General features: G+C 51.6%; 8 protein-coding genes across 8 annotated transcripts; 2 read left to right on the top strand and 6 right to left on the bottom strand.

The window, feature by feature from the left end:
* Nucleotides 1-399: 399 nt before the first annotated feature.
* CkaCkLH20_08468 (uncharacterized protein) lies at nucleotides 400-1429 on the bottom strand (the record flags this gene model as incomplete). Its single annotated transcript, XM_038891183.1, has 2 exons — nucleotides 400-1265; nucleotides 1318-1429. 2 exons carry the CDS (start codon nucleotides 1427-1429, stop codon nucleotides 400-402), a joined length of 978 nt encoding a protein of 325 aa, XP_038743557.1.
* A 480-nt stretch (nucleotides 1430-1909) lies between these two features.
* On the top strand, nucleotides 1910-2375 carry CkaCkLH20_08467 (uncharacterized protein; the record flags this gene model as incomplete). Its single annotated transcript, XM_038891182.1, has 2 exons — nucleotides 1910-2068; nucleotides 2127-2375. The coding sequence occupies 2 exons, from the start codon at nucleotides 1910-1912 to the stop codon at nucleotides 2373-2375; spliced, it is 408 nt and encodes a 135-aa protein (XP_038743556.1).
* Nucleotides 2376-3033: 658 nt separating this feature from the next.
* Nucleotides 3034-5109, top strand: CkaCkLH20_08466 (uncharacterized protein; the record flags this gene model as incomplete). The annotated part of the gene is made up of 7 exons (XM_038891181.1): nucleotides 3034-3320; nucleotides 3380-3586; nucleotides 3643-3800; nucleotides 3859-3954; nucleotides 4014-4150; nucleotides 4212-4578; nucleotides 4637-5109. 7 exons carry the CDS (start codon nucleotides 3034-3036, stop codon nucleotides 5107-5109), a joined length of 1725 nt encoding a protein of 574 aa, XP_038743555.1.
* A 231-nt stretch (nucleotides 5110-5340) lies between these two features.
* Nucleotides 5341-6640, bottom strand: CkaCkLH20_08465 (uncharacterized protein; the record flags this gene model as incomplete). The annotated part of the gene is made up of 2 exons (XM_038891180.1): nucleotides 5341-6156; nucleotides 6215-6640. 2 exons carry the CDS (start codon nucleotides 6638-6640, stop codon nucleotides 5341-5343), a joined length of 1242 nt encoding a protein of 413 aa, XP_038743554.1.
* A 1082-nt stretch (nucleotides 6641-7722) lies between these two features.
* CkaCkLH20_08464 (uncharacterized protein) lies at nucleotides 7723-9442 on the bottom strand (the record flags this gene model as incomplete). Its single annotated transcript, XM_038891179.1, has 4 exons — nucleotides 7723-8100; nucleotides 8153-8822; nucleotides 8878-9012; nucleotides 9072-9442. The coding sequence occupies 4 exons, from the start codon at nucleotides 9440-9442 to the stop codon at nucleotides 7723-7725; spliced, it is 1554 nt and encodes a 517-aa protein (XP_038743553.1).
* An 860-nt stretch (nucleotides 9443-10302) lies between these two features.
* Nucleotides 10303-11575, bottom strand: CkaCkLH20_08463 (uncharacterized protein; the record flags this gene model as incomplete). Its single annotated transcript, XM_038891178.1, has 4 exons — nucleotides 10303-10702; nucleotides 10757-11094; nucleotides 11165-11353; nucleotides 11408-11575. The coding sequence occupies 4 exons, from the start codon at nucleotides 11573-11575 to the stop codon at nucleotides 10303-10305; spliced, it is 1095 nt and encodes a 364-aa protein (XP_038743552.1).
* Nucleotides 11576-11690: 115 nt separating this feature from the next.
* Nucleotides 11691-12872, bottom strand: CkaCkLH20_08462 (zinc finger protein ADR1; the record flags this gene model as incomplete). Its single annotated transcript, XM_038891177.1, has 1 exon — nucleotides 11691-12872. The coding sequence occupies one exon, from the start codon at nucleotides 12870-12872 to the stop codon at nucleotides 11691-11693; it is 1182 nt and encodes a 393-aa protein (XP_038743551.1).
* Nucleotides 12873-20090: 7218 nt separating this feature from the next.
* On the bottom strand, nucleotides 20091-21776 carry CkaCkLH20_08461 (WD and tetratricopeptide repeat protein; the record flags this gene model as incomplete). The annotated part of the gene is made up of 1 exon (XM_038891176.1): nucleotides 20091-21776. The coding sequence occupies one exon, from the start codon at nucleotides 21774-21776 to the stop codon at nucleotides 20091-20093; it is 1686 nt and encodes a 561-aa protein (XP_038743550.1).
* Nucleotides 21777-22031: the final 255 nt, after the last annotated feature.

The raw sequence follows: 22031 nt of genomic DNA, 5'->3' as shown, positions 1-22031 counted from the left end.
AGTAGTTCCCTTATATAGCCCACTCACTCAAGAGCAACTGGTCGACATGACGCCCCGGGCTCATGGCGGGAAAGCATTAACTTCTTGGAAAGATCACGACTTACGAATCTCCTCGCACTTCAATGACCCCGTTTCCGGTGTTATAGACTAAACTCCATAGCCATGTTACCCATCGTTGATCCACCGCTCTCGCCGTGATGACCCTTTTCCCACTTTCGGTCTAGTCACCCTCCCCACCTCGGGCTTAGAAATGTTTAAACATTGCAAATGGTATGAAAAACAAACGACAGCGAGCAGTGAGAACTTGTTCATGACAGAGAATGTACGGAGCACTGTACGGACCTTGTACACACCGGCTATCTCTCATTTGTTCTCGGGCTAATTCGGCGTAGCGACTGGCTATCCTTTCGATTCAGAAAGACGCATAGGCTCCTCTCCTCTTATCAGCCTCCAACGGTTACTAGATTCAACTAAATCGTCGCATCCCTCCACAGCCCATGACCACTTCGTAAGAAAGCCGGGTGTGATCTCCCAGCTCCCAACGTCGTACGGCTCACCCCAAACTATAAGTCCCTTACGCCCCGCGGTGACTTCATCCTCGTCACGTCCTGCTGTGAGGGACGGTGTCCACGTGGTCTGAGGGTCGGAGACGGTGATGGCGGGGCTTGGTCGCTGTCGAGCCTGCGTGGCATTCATAATCTCACCAACGAGGTCCTGCAGCAGCTCCCAGTGATCGAAACTGCCTTCGTGCCTTATAAGGTTGTCACGAACTCGAGGGAAGGGAATGAGGTTGATCCAGGAGGAGTGTAGGCCGGTTTGCTGGAGGTGTGTCGGGACGAGGGCGAGAGGGATATTGGGGTTCAGGGGGTAGAAGACTGTGTCGTCACGGTAAAAAGGAGCGCCAATGGGACAGATGGCTCGGGAGGGAGGGCTGTCGTCCCAGCCCGTAAGAAGGGTATTGAGAGTGCGCTTGTTGGAGACGAAGGCGCGGAATACATTGTACTGGACGAGATGAAGGAGGTGATCTGTTGAGAGGGGAAAGATGAGGGACGGTGGTGTAGTGTTCCTGGGCATGAACACTGATTTACTGATGTCAGTGTGAGGAGGTGGTCGAGGGGAGATGATGCACGTGGCGGTTACGCCTTTCGAGGTTGATGATGTGCCCGGGGAGGGGCAATCATCGGGTTCGTCGACACGCCAGCGAGTGACTTGGAACGGGCGCGATTTCTGAATAAACCCCGGATCCTGCTCCTTACTCCGCAGTCCTTCAAAGTTTAGAATCTCAGCGGGTGGTGAGGCATCGAGGAAAAGGCTCACGGTGTGCTCTTTGATTAAGCCGATTTTGAATCTTCCTGCGCTGCTTCTTGGCCTTGGCCTCGACCTCGGCCTCGCCGCGGGCGGAGGAAAGCGGACTGACGGAGAGTTGCATTGTCCTGAGTTACCGAGTGTCCCGTTCGGTGTTGTTGCTGTTGTAGATGGAAGATATTGGTAAGTCGTGAAGAAAGTAAAACCGACTTAGACAGAACGACGTTCACCAACGCCGCTAGACAAGGGTGCGGTTTAACAACTTCCTCAAGAGGTGGGCTGCGCTAGGCCGGAAAAGGAAAAAAGGTCATCACAGCGAGTCATATCTCTCAGACGGGGATGATGAAAGTCTGCTACATTATCTTGATTGCATGATCTTGGCCTTGAAACCTCACGGGATGGCGTTAACAAATGGATTTACTCCTATGGCCGCAAGGTAAGAAGGTGGACAAAGTTGATGAGGGATTGTACGTAGATTGTCGCGTTGCGCGTGGAATATTTAACCCGCTGTGATATGCAATCCTTACTCTGCTTTTCTGCTGCACTACTACCGTCAAACACTCCCTGCCTGACTTCCCAAAGCCTCCCAATAACTTGCTTCATCATGACTTCCGATCACTTCTCCACGACCATTCGAGAGCGCATTGAAGCCACAGCCCGAGCCTTCTTGTCAGCCTACGAAGAAGGCGGGGCCCAGGGCGATGCCTCCATCATCAACCGGGATGTGACGGCCGACTGCAGCCGGTACCTGCTTCCCGCGTCCGTGCCGCAGGCCTTCGGCCTTCCCGCAGACTTCTTTTTTCGACACTACCAAGTACCAGGAGCTTTTTGCGAAGGATATCAAGGTGTTGAAGTTCACCAACAACGTCATGGCGAACTTGATCATCGATACCGAGGCCCGCCGGGCTGCTTTCACATCCATCGCAGAGGTGCACTCCGTCGGCGGAGAGACGTACCCAGCGGAACTCGCTTGGTACTTGTACTTCAACGAAGACGGGTCTAAAGTTAAGAAGGTGGTTGAGTTCTGCGACAAGGACGTTATCTTAAGGATGGCAAACACGTCTGCCTAGCTTTGGGTCTACAGTATACAGAATTCAAGAGGATATCTATGGCTTGGAATTGGTGCCCGGCTTTTAATAAGCTTTATGGCGGTTTCCAATGCGTGTTCCACAGTTTTGTGTCACAATGCAGCACTTTAGCACGTACTATCTCTCAATAAAACAAATGGATTCAAACAACAGCAGAACTACTAGGGGAATATGCCTGCTATTGTAAGCCCCGAATCAACCAGCCCACATCTGCCATTCGATCCGGCCGCGGCAGATGCTGAAGGATCCAGGCACTTCACTCTCAGCGGAGGTGGAGGCGGAGGCGGAGTGAAGGCCGCGGGCAATAAGGGATCCTCCAGAGAAGACAAGTGGAGATGTTGTCTGCCGCTTGTCATCGTGCGGAGCTCCGCTGGAGACAACTGAGAGCGCGAATGATCGCGGAATACGCGGGGTATGGCGAATTATAGAAGACATTGCAATAATTATAGAATGCTATATAAGAACGATGACCCTGAAGATGAATATGTTATTCATTCAAAGGGCATTCTCCCAGCTTCAATCCACCTCAACTCAACCATCAACTCTGCACCGTCTCCCCACAACCCCGGACCAACTCATAACCACCCCTGTTCAACTCCAACTCAACTCTCAACCCCGGAGCTGATAAGCGCAGCCAAACATGGGTTCTCTCCCCGCCCCGGTCAAGCCCGAGTACCAGATCTTGGAGAAACCGAGTCGCAGCGGCCGCAAGCTCCGCATCGTCTGCCTCGGCGGCGGCGCCAGCGCGCTCAACCTCGCGCACGAGATCGACGCCTGCAAGACCCTCAACCTCGAGCTCGTCTGCTACGAGAAGAACCCCTCCATCGGCGGCACCTGGTACGAGAACCGCTACCCGGGCTGCGGTTGCGATATCCCCTCGGTCAACTACCAGTTCTCGTGGGCGCCGTCGCCCGAGTGGACTCAGTTGTAAGTTGCGGGAATCGGCGAGGAATGTTGCTGTTGTATACTGACAAGATCGTAATCAGCTACTCGAGTGCTCCGGAAATTCTGCAGTATTTTAAGAATGTCGCGGAGAAGTATGACTTGAACAAGTACATTCGCTTGAACCACAAGGTCGTGGGCGCTTTCTGGGACGAGCACCAGCAAAAATGGAACTTCAAGATCGAGAGGCAAGATGGTACGATTATCGAGGACTCAGCCGATATCTTTGTCAATGCCAGTGGTGTGCTGAAGTAAGTTCCTGTCTTTCTCATTGGTTCCATCTTTCCGTGTCTAACAGGCTTCTCAGTAAGTGGAAATGGCCGGCCATCAAAGGCAGAGAGACCTTCAAGGGAACCATGCTTCACAGCGCGAACTGGGACAACAGCATCGATCTCAAGGGAAAACGAGTTGGAGTTATCGGTTCTGGCTCCTCAGCAGTTCAGATCGTCCCCAACATCCAGCCCAGTAAGTATTACGTCCCAACTCCAAGTCTTCATTTGAAACGGTATTCTGACTCTTGCAGTCGTCGGAAGCATGAGCTGCTTCATACGAAGCTCGTCGTGGGTTGTGGGCGGCTTTGGCCAGCGTTTTGCCGGAAAGAATGGCAGTAACTTCAAGTGTCAGTGAAAACATGCCCACCTACCCCTATCCTCGGCGGTTTGACTAAGTTGTTTCCAGACAGCGAGGAACAGCACGAGATTCTCCGCAACGACCCTAAGAAGTACCTCGCCTACAGGAAAAAGATCGAGTCCGAGCTCAACTCCCGCTTCCGCTTCATTCTGAACGGGTCCCAGGAGCAGCAAGACGCCAGAGCTGTAAGCCTCACTCAGGAAATCCAACAGCTTCAAGAACGGCCAACTAACGATGTGTCTCTAGTTCGCAGAGAAGGACATGCGCTCAAAACTCGCTCCAAGACCTGACCTCCAAGACCTCATCATCCCGAAGAACTTCGCCGTCGGCTGCCGAAGACCGACGCCCGGCAACGGGTACCTCGAGGCCCTGTGCGAGGAAAACGTGACGGTGGTCTCGTCAAGTATCCAAGAGATCACGCCCAACGGCATCAAGACGGCGGACGGCACCGAGCACGAGTTCGACATCATTGTTTGCGCAACCGGTTTCGACGTCAGCTGGCGGCCACACTACCCTACCATCGGCCGCAATGGAGTTAGCTTGAGCGAGTATTGGAAGGAGACGCCCAACACATACTTGTCTTTGACTGTGGCCAACATGCCCAACTACGTCAGTAAGTTGCATTCCTCTCCACAATCAGATGGTATGAAGCGGCTAACTCAAGTCCCCAGTCTTCAACGGCCCCTTCGGTCCCTATGGCCACGGAAGTTTCCTCCCCATCACCGAGGCCGTGGCCAGATACGTGATGCAAATGCTGCACAAGATGTCAGAGGAAGAAATCGCTTCGTTCTGCCCGAAGCAAGACGCCGTGAACGACTTCGCCGAGCACAGACGGAAGTTCCTCCCTCGCACCGCGTGGACGTCGCCCTGCCGGTCGTGGTTCAAGCAGGGCACCGTCGACGGAGAGCCCATGATGTGGCCCGGCTCGCGCATCCAGTTCTTCGAGACCATCAACACCCCGCGATGGGAGGACTACGATCTCAAGTACACCACGACCAACCGTTTTGGGTACTGGGGCAACGGGTTCGCAGCTCGTGAGACGGACGGCAGGGATTTGAGTTGGTATCTTGGTTTGTTGGACGGCGTTGATGAGCAGCCTGCGCTGCCTGATGAAGATTTTGAGGACTTCTTTATGAATAAGTAGATACAGCAAGACTAGAATCATCCGTGCAGATATTTGTATTTTAAATGCCCGAATTGTTGAAAAAGACTGGTGCTCTTGGTCAAGTTGGTTCTTCGAAGTGCGGCTCTAACCGACGATATCTCCATCTATTAGAATGTCTATGATCTGAATGCATACAAGCTTGAATCAGTACACCCTCTATCTGTATATCTGTAAAAGTAGTTAAACTCAATGCAACCTGTATATATCAGTCTAATTCGTAGTCTCGACCCATTCCGGGACCGACTTCTTCAAGAACCTCATGAACTTCCAGAATCCAACTGCATGTTCCACGTTACCAACGGGGTCTACGACACGCTCCGGAAACGCGATGCCAGCCCCAAACAATCCAGGGATATAAGTACGACCCTGGGTAGTGGCCTCCAAAGGTTGTGAAGAGAACCGTCCGTTCGAGGCATCATGATGAACATCTAGAGGTTGCGCCTCTGCCCCTGCCTCCTCAGCGACGCTAAGGTCAGGTAGAGGATTCCGTTGATAGCCGATGGCTTGGATTAGGTGGGAGCATCCAGGGAGCTCGGTTTCGTAGGCCGCTTGTTCTTCCTTGGGCGGTGTCCATAGTTTGGTGACGACCTTGCTGACAGGGCTTCCTCCAAATGATGCCTCTTCCAAGTTCTCGCGGGCCCACTGGGCTGCTTGGCCCTTGAGACCTGTGTTGTCGTACAAAATCCAGCCATCCTTGTACTCAGCATAGCGTAAGTCTTTGTGCCTGGTGAACCATTTGATTCTCAGGTCCGGGTGCGTGGTCGTTGCGAGGTTGTACAGGTTCATGAGCACCAGGATGGCCGAATGCGACGCGCCGACTACGGCGACCGTCGCATCCTGGCTGATCGTTTGTCCCAGCAGCGGCGGGTTCAGAGCAGTGTCCAGATGCACCATCTTGAGGTTCTCCGGTAACTTCTCCGTCACGAGCTGAGGTCTTGAGATCGGGCTGGATCCGGTGCTTAACACCAATCTCGACGTTCTCACATGATTCTCTCCATCCAGGGCGACTGTCCAGTGCTTGGTTTGCTACAAAGACGCAATCAGCTTCAATGTGTTTCAAGACTACCAAGATACGCAAACGCACCTTATCCAGAACGGCAGCAGTGACCTTCCCGCGCTGTTGCTGCACGTTATCAAAGTGGCGAGGAACGCCTTCGCTCAACATCAGACAAAGGTCCGCCGCGTACCCCAGCTCGCAGCCCTGGTCCTGGGGCAAGCCCTGCAACGTAGTAAATGCGTTGGGCTTCTCCGCGGCCTCGACGATGTGGCGGAAGGGCGCCACGGCGGTCGCGAAGTTGAGGAAGAGATCGACCTTGGTGTTGCTCGGGACCCGACGGTAGTGGGCGCCGACGCGACCGGCTTGGAAGACGGGATCGACCCAGAGTTGCCGCTGCCGAGGCCGGTGCTCCAGCAGATTGCCGAGCACCGCGAGGCCGCCAGGGCCGCCGCCGACGACGACCGAGTCGAACACGCGGGCTTCGGGAATCGACTTGGTAATGACTGAAGCCATAATTGGGGTCCGAGAGATGCTGGAGACAAACGAGTGAGAAGGACTGGATGCAGATTAAGTGGTTGTCCAGCTGACGTTGGCTTGAGTCACTTGCCACGCAAATTAGCTAAATGAGTACTGTGCACGTCCAGACCCATCGCCGGAGTATTCGCCGGAGTATTAGCTTCGTGGGGCTTTGGAATACTTCTGACGGTGCCAGTAGCATGGCATTTACTGTCTTAGTTTGGCGGTCACCTGCCCTGCTGAGATGATGGCAGCCATATTTCATTAGGCCAAGTGAAATTTCCTATTCGATGTCAGAACATCTAAGGAAGTTAAGATACTCTGCAAAAGCCCGTCACTTGAACGGGCTGTCGACGATGGAGCCCCCTAAAGTGGACCTAAACTCAACAGCATTTTCCAGCGATGATGCTCAACTTGATTGGCTGAACAACTAATTGGTCAACTACCTAGGTAGAATGTTAAGTCTGGGCGATCTTCAGCTCATCTCCAACAAACCTAACACTTCGTTGAAACTTCCACGACTCCAGTCAAAAACGTCGCGCGGTATCTCCATAATAGAATGTAGTTCTGTGATTTGTTCTATGAGAAGACTTCTCAGAATCGCCACCGTCCGTCCCACATGCCCGTGCTATCGCCGCATCACGCAATCGCTGAGTTTTCAGTCACCGACTCGGTCATGATACTCAGCGACTAAAGCCGAAAGCAGACTCCGGCTTTCCGGCCGCATGGCAGTCTTACGGCCACCCACTATCGTCGACTCCAACTACCTTGTTCAAATCAAGCAGTGAAACCTGTGAGTGAGAAATTTCTTGGTGTAAATGTTTCGACTTCGTCAGAGTATCCCACTCAGTTCTCATCTATCGAAAAGAAGTTGATGTACTTTGTTGCTCACGAAGTCGGTTGACTTAATCAGCACAAGTAGTATCCATGATACATGCAGGCCTGTCTATCTTACAAATTCGCTGAAGAGAATCATCTAAGAAAAAACAATATGCTGAATAAGTATGAGTCGGAACGAACCGCCCATCTTGCGACACACAGTAAAATACGAATTACAGAATCACCGCTCGCCCTCTTTATCAAAGCACGTATCTGAAGGTAGGCTGCTCGAAGTCCGTCAAGTCCAGGAACTCGGTCCCTGCAGCAACAGTCTCTGGCTGCTCCGCCGCCTTCTTGTCGCGGCGCTTGTTCTCCCAAACGTTGACAAACCGGATAGCGGCGATGGTGCAGGCAGCGAGGCCGTACATGATGGCGACCATAAGCTTTCCGTTCTTGTAGTTGGGCGCCTCGTTGGAGCGGAAGGTTTGCGGGCCGATCCAGTTGCCCGCGCCGTAGGCCAGGATCTGGAGACCGTTGACGGTTGCCTTTTTGGTGTAGCCCAGTGTGTTGTTGGAGATCATGACCATGACCAAACACCAGCTGGCTCCTGCTGCGCCGATGAGATAATACCCAACCAACTTTTCCAAATGAATTAGCTTGGGAGTTAAATTAGTTGATTGATTCACTTACCAAACCAGCTTTGGCCGACAACGGGATCACAATCATCATGATGCCACCGATCATCGGGATGAGGATGGCGATAAAGGCGAAGATGGATCGGTCGAGGAACTTGTCAGACAAGTATGTAAAGAGCAACTTGCAAGTAATGTCGACAGCACCCGTCGGCATGTTGAGCAGCAGCGAGAGCCGGGAGTTGAAGCCGAAAGAGTTGATGATGATGGATCCAAAAGCCGTGATGCCGCCGTTAGGGATGTTCATCAGCAACGAGAAGAGAACGTAGAGGTACGTTCGGGGGTCGCGGAACGCCTCAAAGAACTGGTCCCACTTCCACTTGCGACTACCGATACCCTGGAAGTTGCCACGGATGCGTTCAATGGCTATGGCTTTTTCTCTGTGATTGAGGAAACGGGCGTTGGTCTGGTTGTCTGGCATGAACCACCAGCAGTAGACGCCGGTAATAATCGTCGGTAGGCCGAGGACAAGGTACAAGATCTTCCACGTCTCCAAGGCTGTGCCTTTGGCGCCGGAGAGACCATATGCGATGGGGCCGAGAGTCAGCAGGGCAACGCCGTTACAGCTGAGCCAGAAGCCCATGCGCTTGGCCTGCTCGTTCTGCCTGTACCAAGCCGAGGTGAGGATCACGAATGAAGGCGTCACAGTAGCTTCCAAGGCACCCAGGCTTGGGAAGAAGTTAGTGGAGGGCGTCTTTGAGGATCATGGAGTATTTTGCTCACAAGAAGCGGACTGAAAGAAGACCGGCATAGTTGAAAGCGAAGATGTGGCACACAAGAACAGCTCCCCAGAGAGTGATATTGGCGGAGGTGTATTTGCCAAGGGGCAGGCGTCGGAGAAGGTAAGTTGTCGGAAATCTGAGACGCGTTAAAAACTCTCGAACGTGATTATGAGGGGCTGGGAGACGTGTACTTACTCCCATAGAATGTAACCGGCGTAGAAGATGCTTGATGTCCAGCTGTACTCCTGACTCTGAGGATCCAGGTTGGTATCCTCGCGGATACCCATGAGAGAAGCATAGTTGAGGGAGGTCTTGTCGGCGAATTGCAGAGCATAGATCCAACAGAGCAAAGGCATCAAAGCCCAGTCGATCTTTCTCAGAACGCTAGCCTCTTCCTCAGGGGTAAACTCAACCTGCTCCCCGTTGACGAAAGCGAGGGCAGGGTCGACCTCTCCGTGGGCGTGTTTGAGCTTCTCAATGTTGCCATCTTCGTAATCGGTTTGGGTTCGTATCACATCACCGCCATCTTGGTTGGTTGCTTTGTCTTTGTTGCCAGGAGAAGACATCGTGCAATGTTGTCCGGGGGTCAGTGCAGTATGTTCCAGTTCGCAGGGCGGCGGCTTTGGCAACAGCTCTCAGTTGAGCTCTAAGAACGTGAGGCCACAATCCGAACAGCAACGTCGAAAAGAGTGTATGGAGAAGGTCAGCAGCCTAGACGTCCAGCTGGATTCGGATGTGACAAGACGGACGGAACTAAGGGAGATTGGGATGTCTTCGGGGCGGATCCGTGTTTATACACGTCCGTCTCTACAAAGTAGTTGCGGTCAAGGTACATCTTAACACGAAGCTGACTACGGTGTATTCGGCAGGAAGGTCCTTCACCCGGGAATCTGGGATACTAGACCAGATGTCACACTGGCCATGGCAGATTATCTCGTCAGTCTGGGGCGCTGATAGGGGATTTCTGTTTTAGTCTGGTTGCTATCTTGGACCCATAACACATTGTCATGCGGATTGACGGAGCTCCGCCCCCGCATTCTGAGGTCGCCTCGGCCAACTCTCCGCATTATTCGGAGCTGACCAGGAACCCATATCCTTGTTCATTCCGACAAATGAGGCTTATCCGCCCAGTATTGAAATGTCATTCTGATAGTCGAGTGGACACGAGTTATTGGGAAGTCTCGGATCTAAGCTTCCATTGATCATAAGACCGACAGGAAGAACTCTAGCCCAGGGCACAGTTTCCTGCGTGTGGACGGTTTGAAACTTCCTGGGTTAGTAGCAGCAGTCTGCCTCTTTAACCAAGATCTATCATCTAAGATGGCCTCTGCAGCGATGATGTTGATTAGTGTCAAGGAAATCAAGTTGATCACTGAGTGACTTTTGGGCCATATGATATATCAGGGTTAGGTTTTCAATGTCTACTTCAATTTGACTGTCTGCTATTTTCGTTCCAGAACGGCAGTCCAGCCTCGAGCCGAGCGGCCCCGTAGACTGAAGAGCTGTCAAGAGAATCTCCAGCATACTTTTGAGCAGCCTCCATACGAGACAAGGCCGTCTCGATGGTTGGAATTCGTGTCCCGTTCTCCTTAGCTATCTTGATCGCGTGCCCGGCGTCTTTAGTAGCCAAGGTCACAGAAAATCCCGGGGCGGTTCCCAAAGGCGGTGCGTAAGCGCCTGTCGTCATTCGCTTCGAGTAGCTCTCGATGACCGGGCCGTACATATCGCTGATGAACTGTTCCATCTGGCGGGTCCCCAGTCCCGTTTTCTCCGCAAATACTTGTGCCTCTGCAGTCAGTTCCTGGAAACCAATGACGAAGATGTTTCTATCGAGACAAATCAGTGAGCCTTGCCGAACTGGAGACGAAGGTGGGACCAACCCAGATATCTTGAGCAGGCTTGACTTGCGCACATCTTCGCCCATGTCGATGATACTTCGACCCATGACATCAATAATGTATGGTCGTACCCTCTCCACGGCGGTTGAGGGTCCAGCCATAGCGAAGATAAGCTTGCCGGCAGCTGCCATTGGACTGGCGCCAAAGACGGGCGAGGATATGAACATTGCACCTGCTTTAGCCAGCCGTTCGGAACATCTCGCGCTGGTATCGGGATGAACAGTTGAAGCGTCCATGAAGATCTTGCCCTCTAGCAAAGCACCGCTCCAGCTGTTCAAAGCTTTGGAGATTAGGCTTTCCAGAACATCATCGTTGGAAATCTTCAATGGCCAGTCAATGTCATCCGTTTATGCAGCTGTTGTTTGATGTGTGGAAGGGGATTCCTGGTACCATTGTGAAAATGATTGTGGACTTGAGCACCAGCGTCTCAAAGTCTCTTTCTGGCAATCCGCCGACCTCTCGTAGGGCGTCGCCTCGGGAGAGCGTTCGGTTGCTGTACCGAAGAGGTGGCAGACCATTGGCTGCGAGGTGACCCTGGAGGTTCAATGCCATGCCGATGCCCATGGACCCCAGACCATACTACGCCAGTTGTAAGCAAGGAGGTTTGATAACAGCCAGGAACAGAGAAATTACCCAACCAAAACTCTCCGCGGTAGCCATTTTTCTTGGCAGCGACTTATCCTTTGGCTTCAGCTGATATCGGAAAAGAGGAGCAAAAGATTCCCGAGCGAGGATATCTGGGTACGCAGAGATGATTCGGCAAAGTCGGAATGTTACAGAACGTAGCAAGTGGCTTTGCATTCGTGTCCTTGGAGTGAAGATATACGGCTCTAGGTTGTGGAGGCGGAGGCAGCGGAGCTCCGCTGGTCCCATCGCTTCGGCTGCCAACCCCCTGACCCGGTCATCCCCGCGCTCTTCACTCCGCGCCCCTTAATTCGTATGCTAGCCCTCCAGCAGAGATGATCTCCTCCAACACGGTTGTCATGAAGGATCCCATGGGCCAAACTGGCCTGTTCTTCCAGAACTGCAGTACCGTCTCCCTGAACCGTGCCTCGCTGTCCTCCGAGGCCATCCCCAATGCGGTAGTCTCCCGAGTCGGCATGGAAAGACGTCGGGTCTGATCATCGACTCCTTCCGGTGAACTGATTACCTCCAGAATGGAGTTGAAGACTATTGTTGAGGCCTCAAAGCGGCTGCGTACTGTCGGTTGAGACCCTGCCTTTCGGCGCATCTCCCCGGCCGCCCAGCGTAGAAGTCTCCAGATGGCCAGGAGAATCCTGTACGTGGCCACGGTGGCCCATGGTGCCTCGCTTAAGGGGTCTTGTTTACCGAGATTCGTGACGCTTGATAGAACATCCATCAAGTCATCGAGGAAGACCAGCATACCGTCGTCTCCGGAATTGTAGCGGAGAAGGTTCTGTAATGATCTTCGAGCTCCGACTTGAAGCCCGAGTGTGAGATGTGTCGCGGTTGTGAGTCCAGCAACCACACTGTTTTCAACAATGCCCCCAATGATAAGATCGTCCGGTTTACATAAAGCAAGCTTAACGGATAAAGCTATGCGGTCGGCAAATTTCAATATGTGCCAGTTCGAGCTATTTGCTTCGGCGAGTTGTGCAGTTATGATCTCGGCTGCATATCGCAGAGCAGCACTAACTTGCCTGTTCTGAGATTGCGTGAGAATATGAAAAGCGTTTGGGTCGGCCAAGGCGGGAGGCATCTGGTAGTAACATCGTGTGAAGTCCCTGACGAGACCTTCCAGACTGGTCAGGATAAAAAGCGTTGCCAGGGTAGAGGCCTTCAGCGCTTCTAGCAACTGAGGACTCGGAGAGTCCGTCATGAGCGATTGGATCGCCAGATTGAGAGACTTCGTCGTGGGGCATGGCATGCCTGGGCCGTCGTTTGACCGAGTCAAGCCGAAGGTGCGAGGCTCATTGCCGAGCCTTTGGGCCCAACTCAGTGAGGTATCCGCTTCCCAGAGAGCACTAGGCAACGGCAGTTCCCAGTCGAGCTCGATTGGGGAAGTAAGTGGCCGAATATTGCACGGAGAGAAGATGTGCGAGTCGAGGAAGAGAATGGTGTACATGCATAACTTCATCGACTCTGATTCCACGTAGGATATCCAATGGTCATGGAGCGTTTGCTCTTCGGCCCCATTGAACCTAGTCGTTGACGTAAATACGTTCTGTCGTAGAAGGCCGAGATCTCGAGCAGCCTAAAGATTCGCATAAGCATAACACCCTGATCAGTTTTGGCGTGAATCTTTCCTGACATCAACGACCCATCGCAGCATCTTCTTTGCTTTATCGAAGTCATTTGCGTTGCCCGTGAACGCTCCATAGATGATATGCAGTAACCAAGTCTGCATTAGCCATGTTCTTCGAATATCTCTCCAATCCGACTCCACCTGGAACCAAAAGATTAGACGGGATCATGCATATGCATACGGCGGCGCACTCACCATGCGCCATAGCTGGTCTTGACCCATTTCCCAGATATCATGACTCTGCCGCAGTAGGACATGAAATGTCGTGTTGTCATCAGCAGAACATCTAGATGAGTACAGCATACCGATAGAGACAATGATTTGTCTACACAGTTTTGACATGTCTCTAGAGACACTTTGACGATGTAACAATGGAAACGAAGGATGGAAGCTCTCGAAGTATGTCAAGATATATGGCTCCACGTTTTGCATCATGATGTTGCTTGAGTCGATGATTATATGAGTCTCGCTGTACGTGCTGCTCGAGAGGGAAACAAGCGGAGGAACATACTCTGCTGCAAGGTCCTTCGAGGGGCTCCCATCGCCAGTCCCGGCAGGACTTTCAGAGTAAGCTTCGGCATCTTCGGCAATTGTGTCGTGTTGTATAGCATCTGAGTTGGGCGAGCTGTCCCGCTCATCTGATGCTAACGTAGTCTCGTCGAGAGTATGCTCCGTCTGCCCAACGTCGTTCCCAACCTCGGGCACTACAAGAACGCGATTGAGGACACCACGACATCTCTCAGTGTGACGCTTGCAGACGTCCTTCCTTGTGAATCGCGCACGACAAGTTTGGCACTTGAAAGGTCTGCGACTGTCGCTTCCGTGTCCTACCCCTAATCAGACCTGATATGCAATAAAGAGTTGGCAAATACAAGACTTACTGGAGCGCTTATGACGTTCTAAATTTTCCTAGTATATTTCATCAGAGCCGGAACTTGAGGAATTTTGTTTCAACTTACATTTCTTGTAAATGTTTGTGAGCATTCGGCACAGGTGAATGGCCGGGAGCTCATTGTGGTTTACTTGCAGAGAGATGGAGGAGCGAACGTTGGCGCCGGAGTCGGGAATAATGCAAGTTCATTAGACATTGAGTCCGTGCACCTGTAGTTGATAGAATGAGGCCTATGTTCTTATCGAGAATCAAGCCCCGGTTAGTGCATTCGTCATCTCACACACGTCTGCTGGGGAAAAGAGAAGACAACGTTGAGTGTAACACAAGCAAGACAACTCAAGTTTTTGGAAGAAGATTCTCACTGACGTCCTCGATGAATGATTGAGCTCGGGTGACAGAAAGTAAGACAATAGTAGTAATACCCAGGGGCAGGATCGAGTAGGCAGCTTATGACAGACTAGCATCACAACAGACAAGAATAATAGTAGCTAACACAAATGCTTTAGGTATTTTTCATGTTATTATGGTCATTATGTGGTAAATTCAGCATACATTAAACTTTCATCCCGAACATAATGGATTGGATTTATGTGCTGAGGAACCAGATATCGTGGATCCATGTTGAAACTTGAGCCTTCCGTGCCAAGTTCAGTTTGGTATCATCACTTTTAGTAGCCACCTGATATTTATGATGGAATATGTGTTACGAATATATGAGTTTAACTAATGCCGTGAAATCCAGTGGTCGACGGTCAGAACCGAATTCCGAACCAACGGTGTCGTCTATCACCAGCAAATGATGATTATCGCCCATATGAAGCCAAGAGAGTGAAATTTTCTGGAATCCTGCCTTCGGGAAATTCTCGAATCATGACACCCATAGAAGGGTCATCCCAGGCAGTTATTTCGCCCATCACTTGCCCATTGAAAGTGCAGAAATCCATGATCCTTCCAGCACTTCTTGCAATTCCACGGCTGAGCACATGAAAGTCAGTTCTCTGATGCATTGCCACTTCTCGAGTTTACATAAGAGATCTCTTACCACGAGGGAGAATGTATGGACAGCTCATCAATCTTCCTCCATCCGAGGATGAAGTTGTTTCCCGCTTGGCAGAAGCCCTTGATCCAAGTTGTGTCGCACGTCTTATCCGAGCGAGCCAACCATTCGATACATCCAACAATGCTCTGTACCTGGTTTCGATATCGCCGATTAGCCAACTATTTCCGTTACCTTTTAGGCTGCATCTTCAGGGAACTTACCTTTGCTTTGTTTCTCGGAAAGGTATTGCATCGGACTGAATTGATGTCGATTCCCTCTCTCTGATTGCCTGCTGTGGCCTCGCCGGGGCGTTTGCTGCTCTTGAAAGTCGTACGCTTTTGGAAAATCTTTCTGCTGAAGTCTACTAGGCCACCAAGTGCCCTTTTTTGCAAATTGTCCCTTCGCATCGCTGCACCATGGCCTCGAATAAATGCCGCTGCTGCTTGCTCATAGGAAAGATGGGTTCCGTTCGGGTTCTTAGCGATGTCGTCGACCCATCTTTCAAAGGTGAAGTTAGGGCGGCCCGGGCTCGGAGAAAGCCACGTTGTTGGGGTCTTTATTGGATCTATCCCTCTCGTGATCGGATTTGCACTGATGATACAAGCGAATGCTAGAGCCACCAGTACGAACAGAAATGTTCGAGGCATCATGGCGTCTGACTTGGAGATCAATAAATGGGAGTCATCCGCGGCAAACGGAATTGAAACGGGATCAGTCAACCCAGCGGATCAGCTTCAAGAAAGTGTTCAAGTGATGGGTCTTTATAGAATCGGGAGACTGCGTTTGAATTTATTTTCTAGACATGTGGACGGTGTTCAAGTCGAGTTCTAGTATAAAGAATCCCCCTTGCTTCAAACTTACTTTCAACTCATTTCTGTCTTCTTTCACAACTCTGTCATACGTGTGATCTCACGCCCAATGCGTCAATTTTAATTGTATATTTGACTTGCCAGTAGGTGTTGAATACTCCCTGCGCAGCTGTTGTTCCGATTAGTGTCATAGCAACTCACTCTGTTGTTAAGGTCCAAGGTCCTCAACCGTCTACTCACCTACTCACCTCGTTTCAGCTGCTTTCAATGAAGTGGGGTGGTTGCGGAGGGTGGCTTTCATGAGTGGCGGGTAAGCGCGTAAAAGCGAGGTACCAAAAGGCCCTCTTGTCATAGCCAAACCAGTGAGGGGCTCTAACAGGTACACAAGCATGGCTTTAGTATTGAAGATGACTGCATATTGGCAGTGCAGTCAAATAAAGGCGTGAAACAGTAGCTGAGGTAAAACAAGCTGAATCCAAGATCTCGTACACGGTATCTCTTTGAAGGTCACATACGCACTTAAGCACAGTATCGAATACCCAGTCTTTCCCCAAATGGAACTTTCTTCAAATTTTTTATTGACTCATAGGAAAACAAAACGTCGCCGGCTTGCTCTAGTAATTGGTTGCTTTTTGACGTAGTACACGTAGTATGGACCCCTTTATGCATCGCCCAACTGTACAAACATGACCGCAGCAGGTTCGTCAACACATACCTGATTCAGTGCCCCAAGAGAGAAAATAGTTTGGCAGCATCTCGATCACATCTCACAGCCCGTTTCTGCCTGGGTGCGGTGCTTCCATGGGTTTTGGCATCGAATCAAAGGCTCAGTTGAATTCGCCTCGCCCTGGCTGCAATAGCTGATTTTATGTTACACGATATTCTTCCAAGGGCTTGGCGGCAGACACATTCGAAAGTATTCCAAGTCTTGGTGAGACAACAGGTTCTGATGCTGTTCCTACTTCTAAGTTTAAAATCGCCTGATTGTCACTTGAGGCATTCCGCCCTTGCCTTACAACAAACTTGCGTTTTCAGCAACCAATTCTTTGTTCGAGAAATCCCCATTCAAAACTCACAATGGCAAGCCAGAACGTGGTTCCAGATCCAGCGTTCATGGCTTCCCCAAGCTTGCACAACAGAGATCGCAGAGGATCAATGACCGTTGTTGACAACGGTTCCACCAAGAGCTACTTGCAAACTGCAGACTTGACAGCGCCACTCAATAATGAGGCTCACGATGATCAGGGTGATTCTTCTGTTGAAGATCAACAGCAGGGCGCAAAAACGTACGCTCGCATCGCCACAGAAGACGACGATGTCAGCGAGATCGCATATCAAAGGAAGCCCGTCAGCATATGGACCATTCTGACAGATTGTGCGGTCGTCATCTTACCTTTGATGATTCTGGGCTTTCTTCTTGTGGTGTTACAACTTGATGGTTTGAATTCCAACGCAACGTCGTATGAATCTTAGCAGGATAGTATCACCCTAGTAAGATACTCATTGTACCCAAGCTGGAGGTCCTTGGCTTCGTTTCAGCGGCTGTGCGGACTTCCAAACTCATAGATGTGCCGCCCCAAAGCGACTGGTCAGACGGCTTGGATCTAACTAAAGAGATGGCACTCAAACGTGTGAGGTATGGATTTGCTCATCCGGAAGCGAGAGGGAAACGCGTAGTCGGAATCAGGCTAGAAGAAAATACGGAAAGAGTGCGCAGCTTTATAGGCAGGAACAAGGAGGCGGATTGAACGAGACAGGTTTTTCTTGTGAATTCACCTAGATTATTTAAGCTCCGCTTCAGTGTTTGTTCTGCGATCTTCCTCGGTGTATTCGGATGCCAGGCTGAAGTATCCATGGAGGTCTCGTACCTTCTGTCGCCCATATTATCTCAACAAGCACTCCGACGCGTTGAAAACCGAGTGACTTCTGAATAATTGCCTGATGCTCCAGAAGTAGAGCCTTTAGATATGCTGTCGCAGGGAAGAAGATGAAGCAGGGACTAAACTGACATTTACATCATTCAGCATAGGACTTACCTCTCGGCTATATAAACAGCTGGTAAACCACCGAAAGAGCTGGGCAACCCAAATGTGCACTGCGAGTTCCTCCGCTTCGAGACGCGGGCAAGCCATTGCACAGGGCGTCTCCCACCCAAGGAAAAGATTCGCCATAGAGAAACGCTGAGCCACGAGTTTGCATCACAGTGGACAAGTCGAACCGCGACTCCCAAGACTCCTTCTCTCGCTCTTCTGTCCCACCGTCCTCGGGGTATCCTCCACCCACATAAGACGAAATAGATCGGACGTTCCTGGCAGTTTATACTGTTCAGTCACTTCCGTCCTAACATCCGGACGGACGCGTACCCGGCTGGTAACCCCCAGTCTGAAGATGGTGCCAGCATATGAATCTGAAGATGACATCAGCCACTTTCACTTGGGGAACAGAAGCTGTTGGGCATCAAAATCAAGCTTAAATAGCGAGTACAAGCGACCATCGCCGTCAGCACCACGTCCAGGCTCTCATCATTCAAAAGCAACGTGCGGAAGAATATCTAGGGAATGGAAGCTATCCCAGATGCAGAACTTGTCATTGAACATATCCTATCGAAGTAGCTTGAACCAAGTACGAGCACTGCAACGAGCAACCGCAGTGCCCGCAAGCTGCAACGTGTGCTGAGCCCAGAGCGGAGGACTTCGACGGACAGGCGAAACGCTCGAGGTTCTGTGACGAGGCATGCTCTTAACCCCCGCCGGATCTGTTAGCGGAATACTGAACTTTAAGTTGCGACTGCTTGCGGATGATCGTGACCGTGTACCAAAGCCCCGAGTGGCAAATCAAGCACATCGAACCACCGTGTCATAGCAAGTCAAAGCAGGCTCATTCATTCTGACTGTGAATGAGAGGTAGATTGCAGGCTAGCCGCAGTCTGCACTGTCAGGTAGCTGAGAGTCTTCATCTCGAAACAGAGAGAGTTCCATCCGGCTTTCGACGAGCGGTTCTTGGACTACATCATAATACTCCATGAAGTCACTTCAACTCCACAACTCCAAGACCTTCTCATCTAGTTGAGGCGTTCCCCAATTCAAGTAAGTGCAAGTCAACACGCTCATGCTCTTCTTCTACGCCACCTTAGCAGCAGCGGGTGGTCAGCCAGCATGGACTACTTCAACATGAGACTGACCGGCTTCTACACAGTGTACTCGTTCTCAACCCCGACCGGCCGCGCGAAGAAACTTCCAACGAAAATCAAGAGCGGACCTGGTGCTATGGCGGCGAGATCAACACATGAACTAACGCGAGCAATAACACAAGAAAGGCAGGGTGATCACACCTGCCTACACCGATGGTCCAGTCTGTCCGATTCCCTACGCCGTCAGCTGAGATTGTCCTCAACTCGGTGGCCACTGCAGTTTGCCCGCCAGTATCGAGTCTCGTGAGCAGATCGAAAGGAGGCAAGGCGACACGGATGATTCACTATATTCCCTGCATGAGAAGCCAACTTTCCGACGTTGGAACATGGAAGATGTGTTTATGCACAGTGGTCGTTGGTCCCGTCCCGTCAAACGCTGGCTCGTTGGGTTGTGGTGAGTAGCCACTTCGTCATGCTGCAGATGGCAACTGCATGCAATCACCAACTGACTGCAGCTAGGTGCATGAAAAATTCAGCAGGCAGCCAACACAGTTTGTCTGCCTTGTACTACCATGTCTGCTCTAGACCGCCAACTCTACATGTCCGTTTGAAGGCTGGACCGTTGGGTTCCAGTTCCAAGCTGACAACTAACAAGACATTCCGCCTGAGACAAATGCTTCGTTGGTGGAAATTATATGCCGTCTCGACTGAGACACTTGCGTCTACGGCTGAATTTCTGGTGTTCTGTAAGAACATCGAGGAAGACATGCGTCTTGGGGATGATGTGGAAACTGGGTTTTGAATCCGTAATGACGGGATATCAACGTGAGATGGACGGTAACCGGGCAAGCGTATGGTATGCGACGTCGCGATAGGAAGAACGGTTAGCAAAAGGCAACGTCTGGAATCCAGACGTTGCCGACGATAGAGTGTGAGGATAAGGATATTTCGCGATTTGTCGTGTATGCTCCCCTTTATCCGGTCCCGCTCGTGTACATAACCAAATGATGCGACCTCGAGACGTATTTCGCCTGGGTCTTTGTTCCCCACTCAGCCCCGATCGCAAATGTGTACCCGATATATTCTATCCGCAAATCGCTCGATTATTGAAAAGATCCCACCCGTCCGTCCTGTTGATGCGCGCGACTTCGTTCAAGTTGCCCGAAAGCGATGATGCTCCTCAAGATGCCTTCTTAGCGGCAGCAGCCTCCGTCTGGCAACGAGAGCACATGCAAGCTCCTCCGAGACATCCCATCATCCATCCACGTCGGTCCTTCACCGGTAACCTGATGTCGATGTAATGGTTCAGAATCTCTTCCCCAGCCGCGACTCCTGGTTTGTCGCCCATAATCTTCTCCTCTATCGCTCGCAGCTTCACCCGACCTCCCCAGTCCCATGTGACATTCGGGTTGCAGTCGTGGTTGGCTATGCACCAGAATGGATGCACTGCCGCGACCTCTGGTCGACCGGTCCGGGGGTTCTTATGACTCGACGCGGTACCCCTGAACTTGCTGTAGAGGGTGTTGAAAACCCACAAGTCATACCTCGCCAGTTCGGCGTAAATATCAACATCCATCTTGTCGAGAATATGCAAGGGTTGCTCGACGTTGTACTTGAAGGAGAACCGGAGCGTCCAGTCGGGCGGCGGCGTAGGTCGTGGGGATATGTCGATGTTGTTGAAGTGGGATGGCACGAAGTCACCCCAGATATACTTGACTTGTGGAAGGTCAAGAGGATGGACGCCTTGGTGTTCCGCCAGAGCCAGAGACCGGACTAGAAGCAGCAGATACAGGGTTTCGTCGGCTTCTCCAGCCTCCGGGTCTTTGTTGATATCGTCCAAGGTCGTCTCGCACACTGCAGGGTGGTAGTGTTCTTGCGCCATGTCGTGGCAGAACTGCGTACAGAACACGGTATCGTAGCATTCTTCGCACTTGACCGCTGGTGGGTCCGCGTCCAGAGGAGGTAGCTCGGAGCTGCATGCATCGCATACCGGGTCTTTATGGCGATTATTCGCCGTCAAGAGCGAATATTCTTCAAGGACGGTGTCCCCAGGCGCAATGTCGACTTTGGCAAAGAGGCCCAATTGTTCGTTGGTCTCCTCGTCATCGGTACCGTCTGATTCATCATGCAGAACGGGGAGCTTCGAGACTCTGACCTCGCACTTGGGCGCAACTTCGGATAGCCCTTTATTGAGGTAATGAAGTGTTTCGGGGCCATATCGATCTGGCTCGTGGTCGTTCCAGGGGTAGACTTCCCTCCGGACCATTCCCCATTCGGGAAGAACGTTGGGGTTGATATGCTCCTTTCGCAGTCTCTGACGAGCTATTGATTTTGTCTGCTCCATTGCAGTGAGAAGCTCTTCGTTTTCAGGAGCCAAAGCAAGGCCTTTCTCGGCGAAGTCGTAGGCTGGCTTCAAGCAGGAGCAGCATAGAGAGCTGAGGGAGAGGATCTGGTAGCAGCGGACGGCGGCCAGCCTGGCGACGTGGGAAACCAGGCCTGCTTGGTCCTTGGCGTCGCCATCGATGTAGTCGCTTCGGAGATCAAGTAGGTGGCCGTGATCGAGAACCAGGGGCAAGGGGTCGAGGGGACGAGACTCCAAGGCTTCGACAGCTCGGTCGTGATACTCGAAGCTCTCGTTGAGGACCTCGTCGGTCAACAGCAGAGCTCGATAGGCATCTCCAACAGCAAGTTCTGGGTAGGCCAAATCAGAATGAACTTTTGCGCGCTCGAGGTATAGTATCAAGTCGTAAGGAAGCTCGATGAGAGCGTTTGTGAGTTGTTCGCGGCGTTCGCGCAAAGTTTGCAATCGGCGCGTGTTGTCGTCTTCCATGGGCGACTCGCAGCCGGTAGTGCTTGACGCAGACATTGTGAAGCGGAAACGGAAAGAGCGTGTACAATGAATGTCTCGTGGGTTGGGCCAGCACAGTCCGAGTCCGGGTCCAGCAGACGACAAGGTGCAGGACTCGGTGATAAAAAAGAGGAAAAGGAAGGAAAACGTCGCCCAGAGATCTCGATCTCAGCGGAAAGGGAAAAACGACACTGACGTCAGTGAGGAGAACAACGATCCTGGTTCTGCTGGGCTCAAGGTCCAAGTCAGGCGGAAGCGCTGTGGTACCTAACT

Source organism: Colletotrichum karsti (assembly GCF_011947395.1).
Source record: "Colletotrichum karsti strain CkLH20 chromosome Unknown Scaffold28, whole genome shotgun sequence".
Classification (NCBI taxonomy): Eukaryota; Fungi; Ascomycota; class Sordariomycetes; order Glomerellales; family Glomerellaceae; genus Colletotrichum; species Colletotrichum karsti.
Note: the sequence above shows the minus strand (reverse complement) of the source record. Positions and strands in the feature narration are given on the sequence as shown.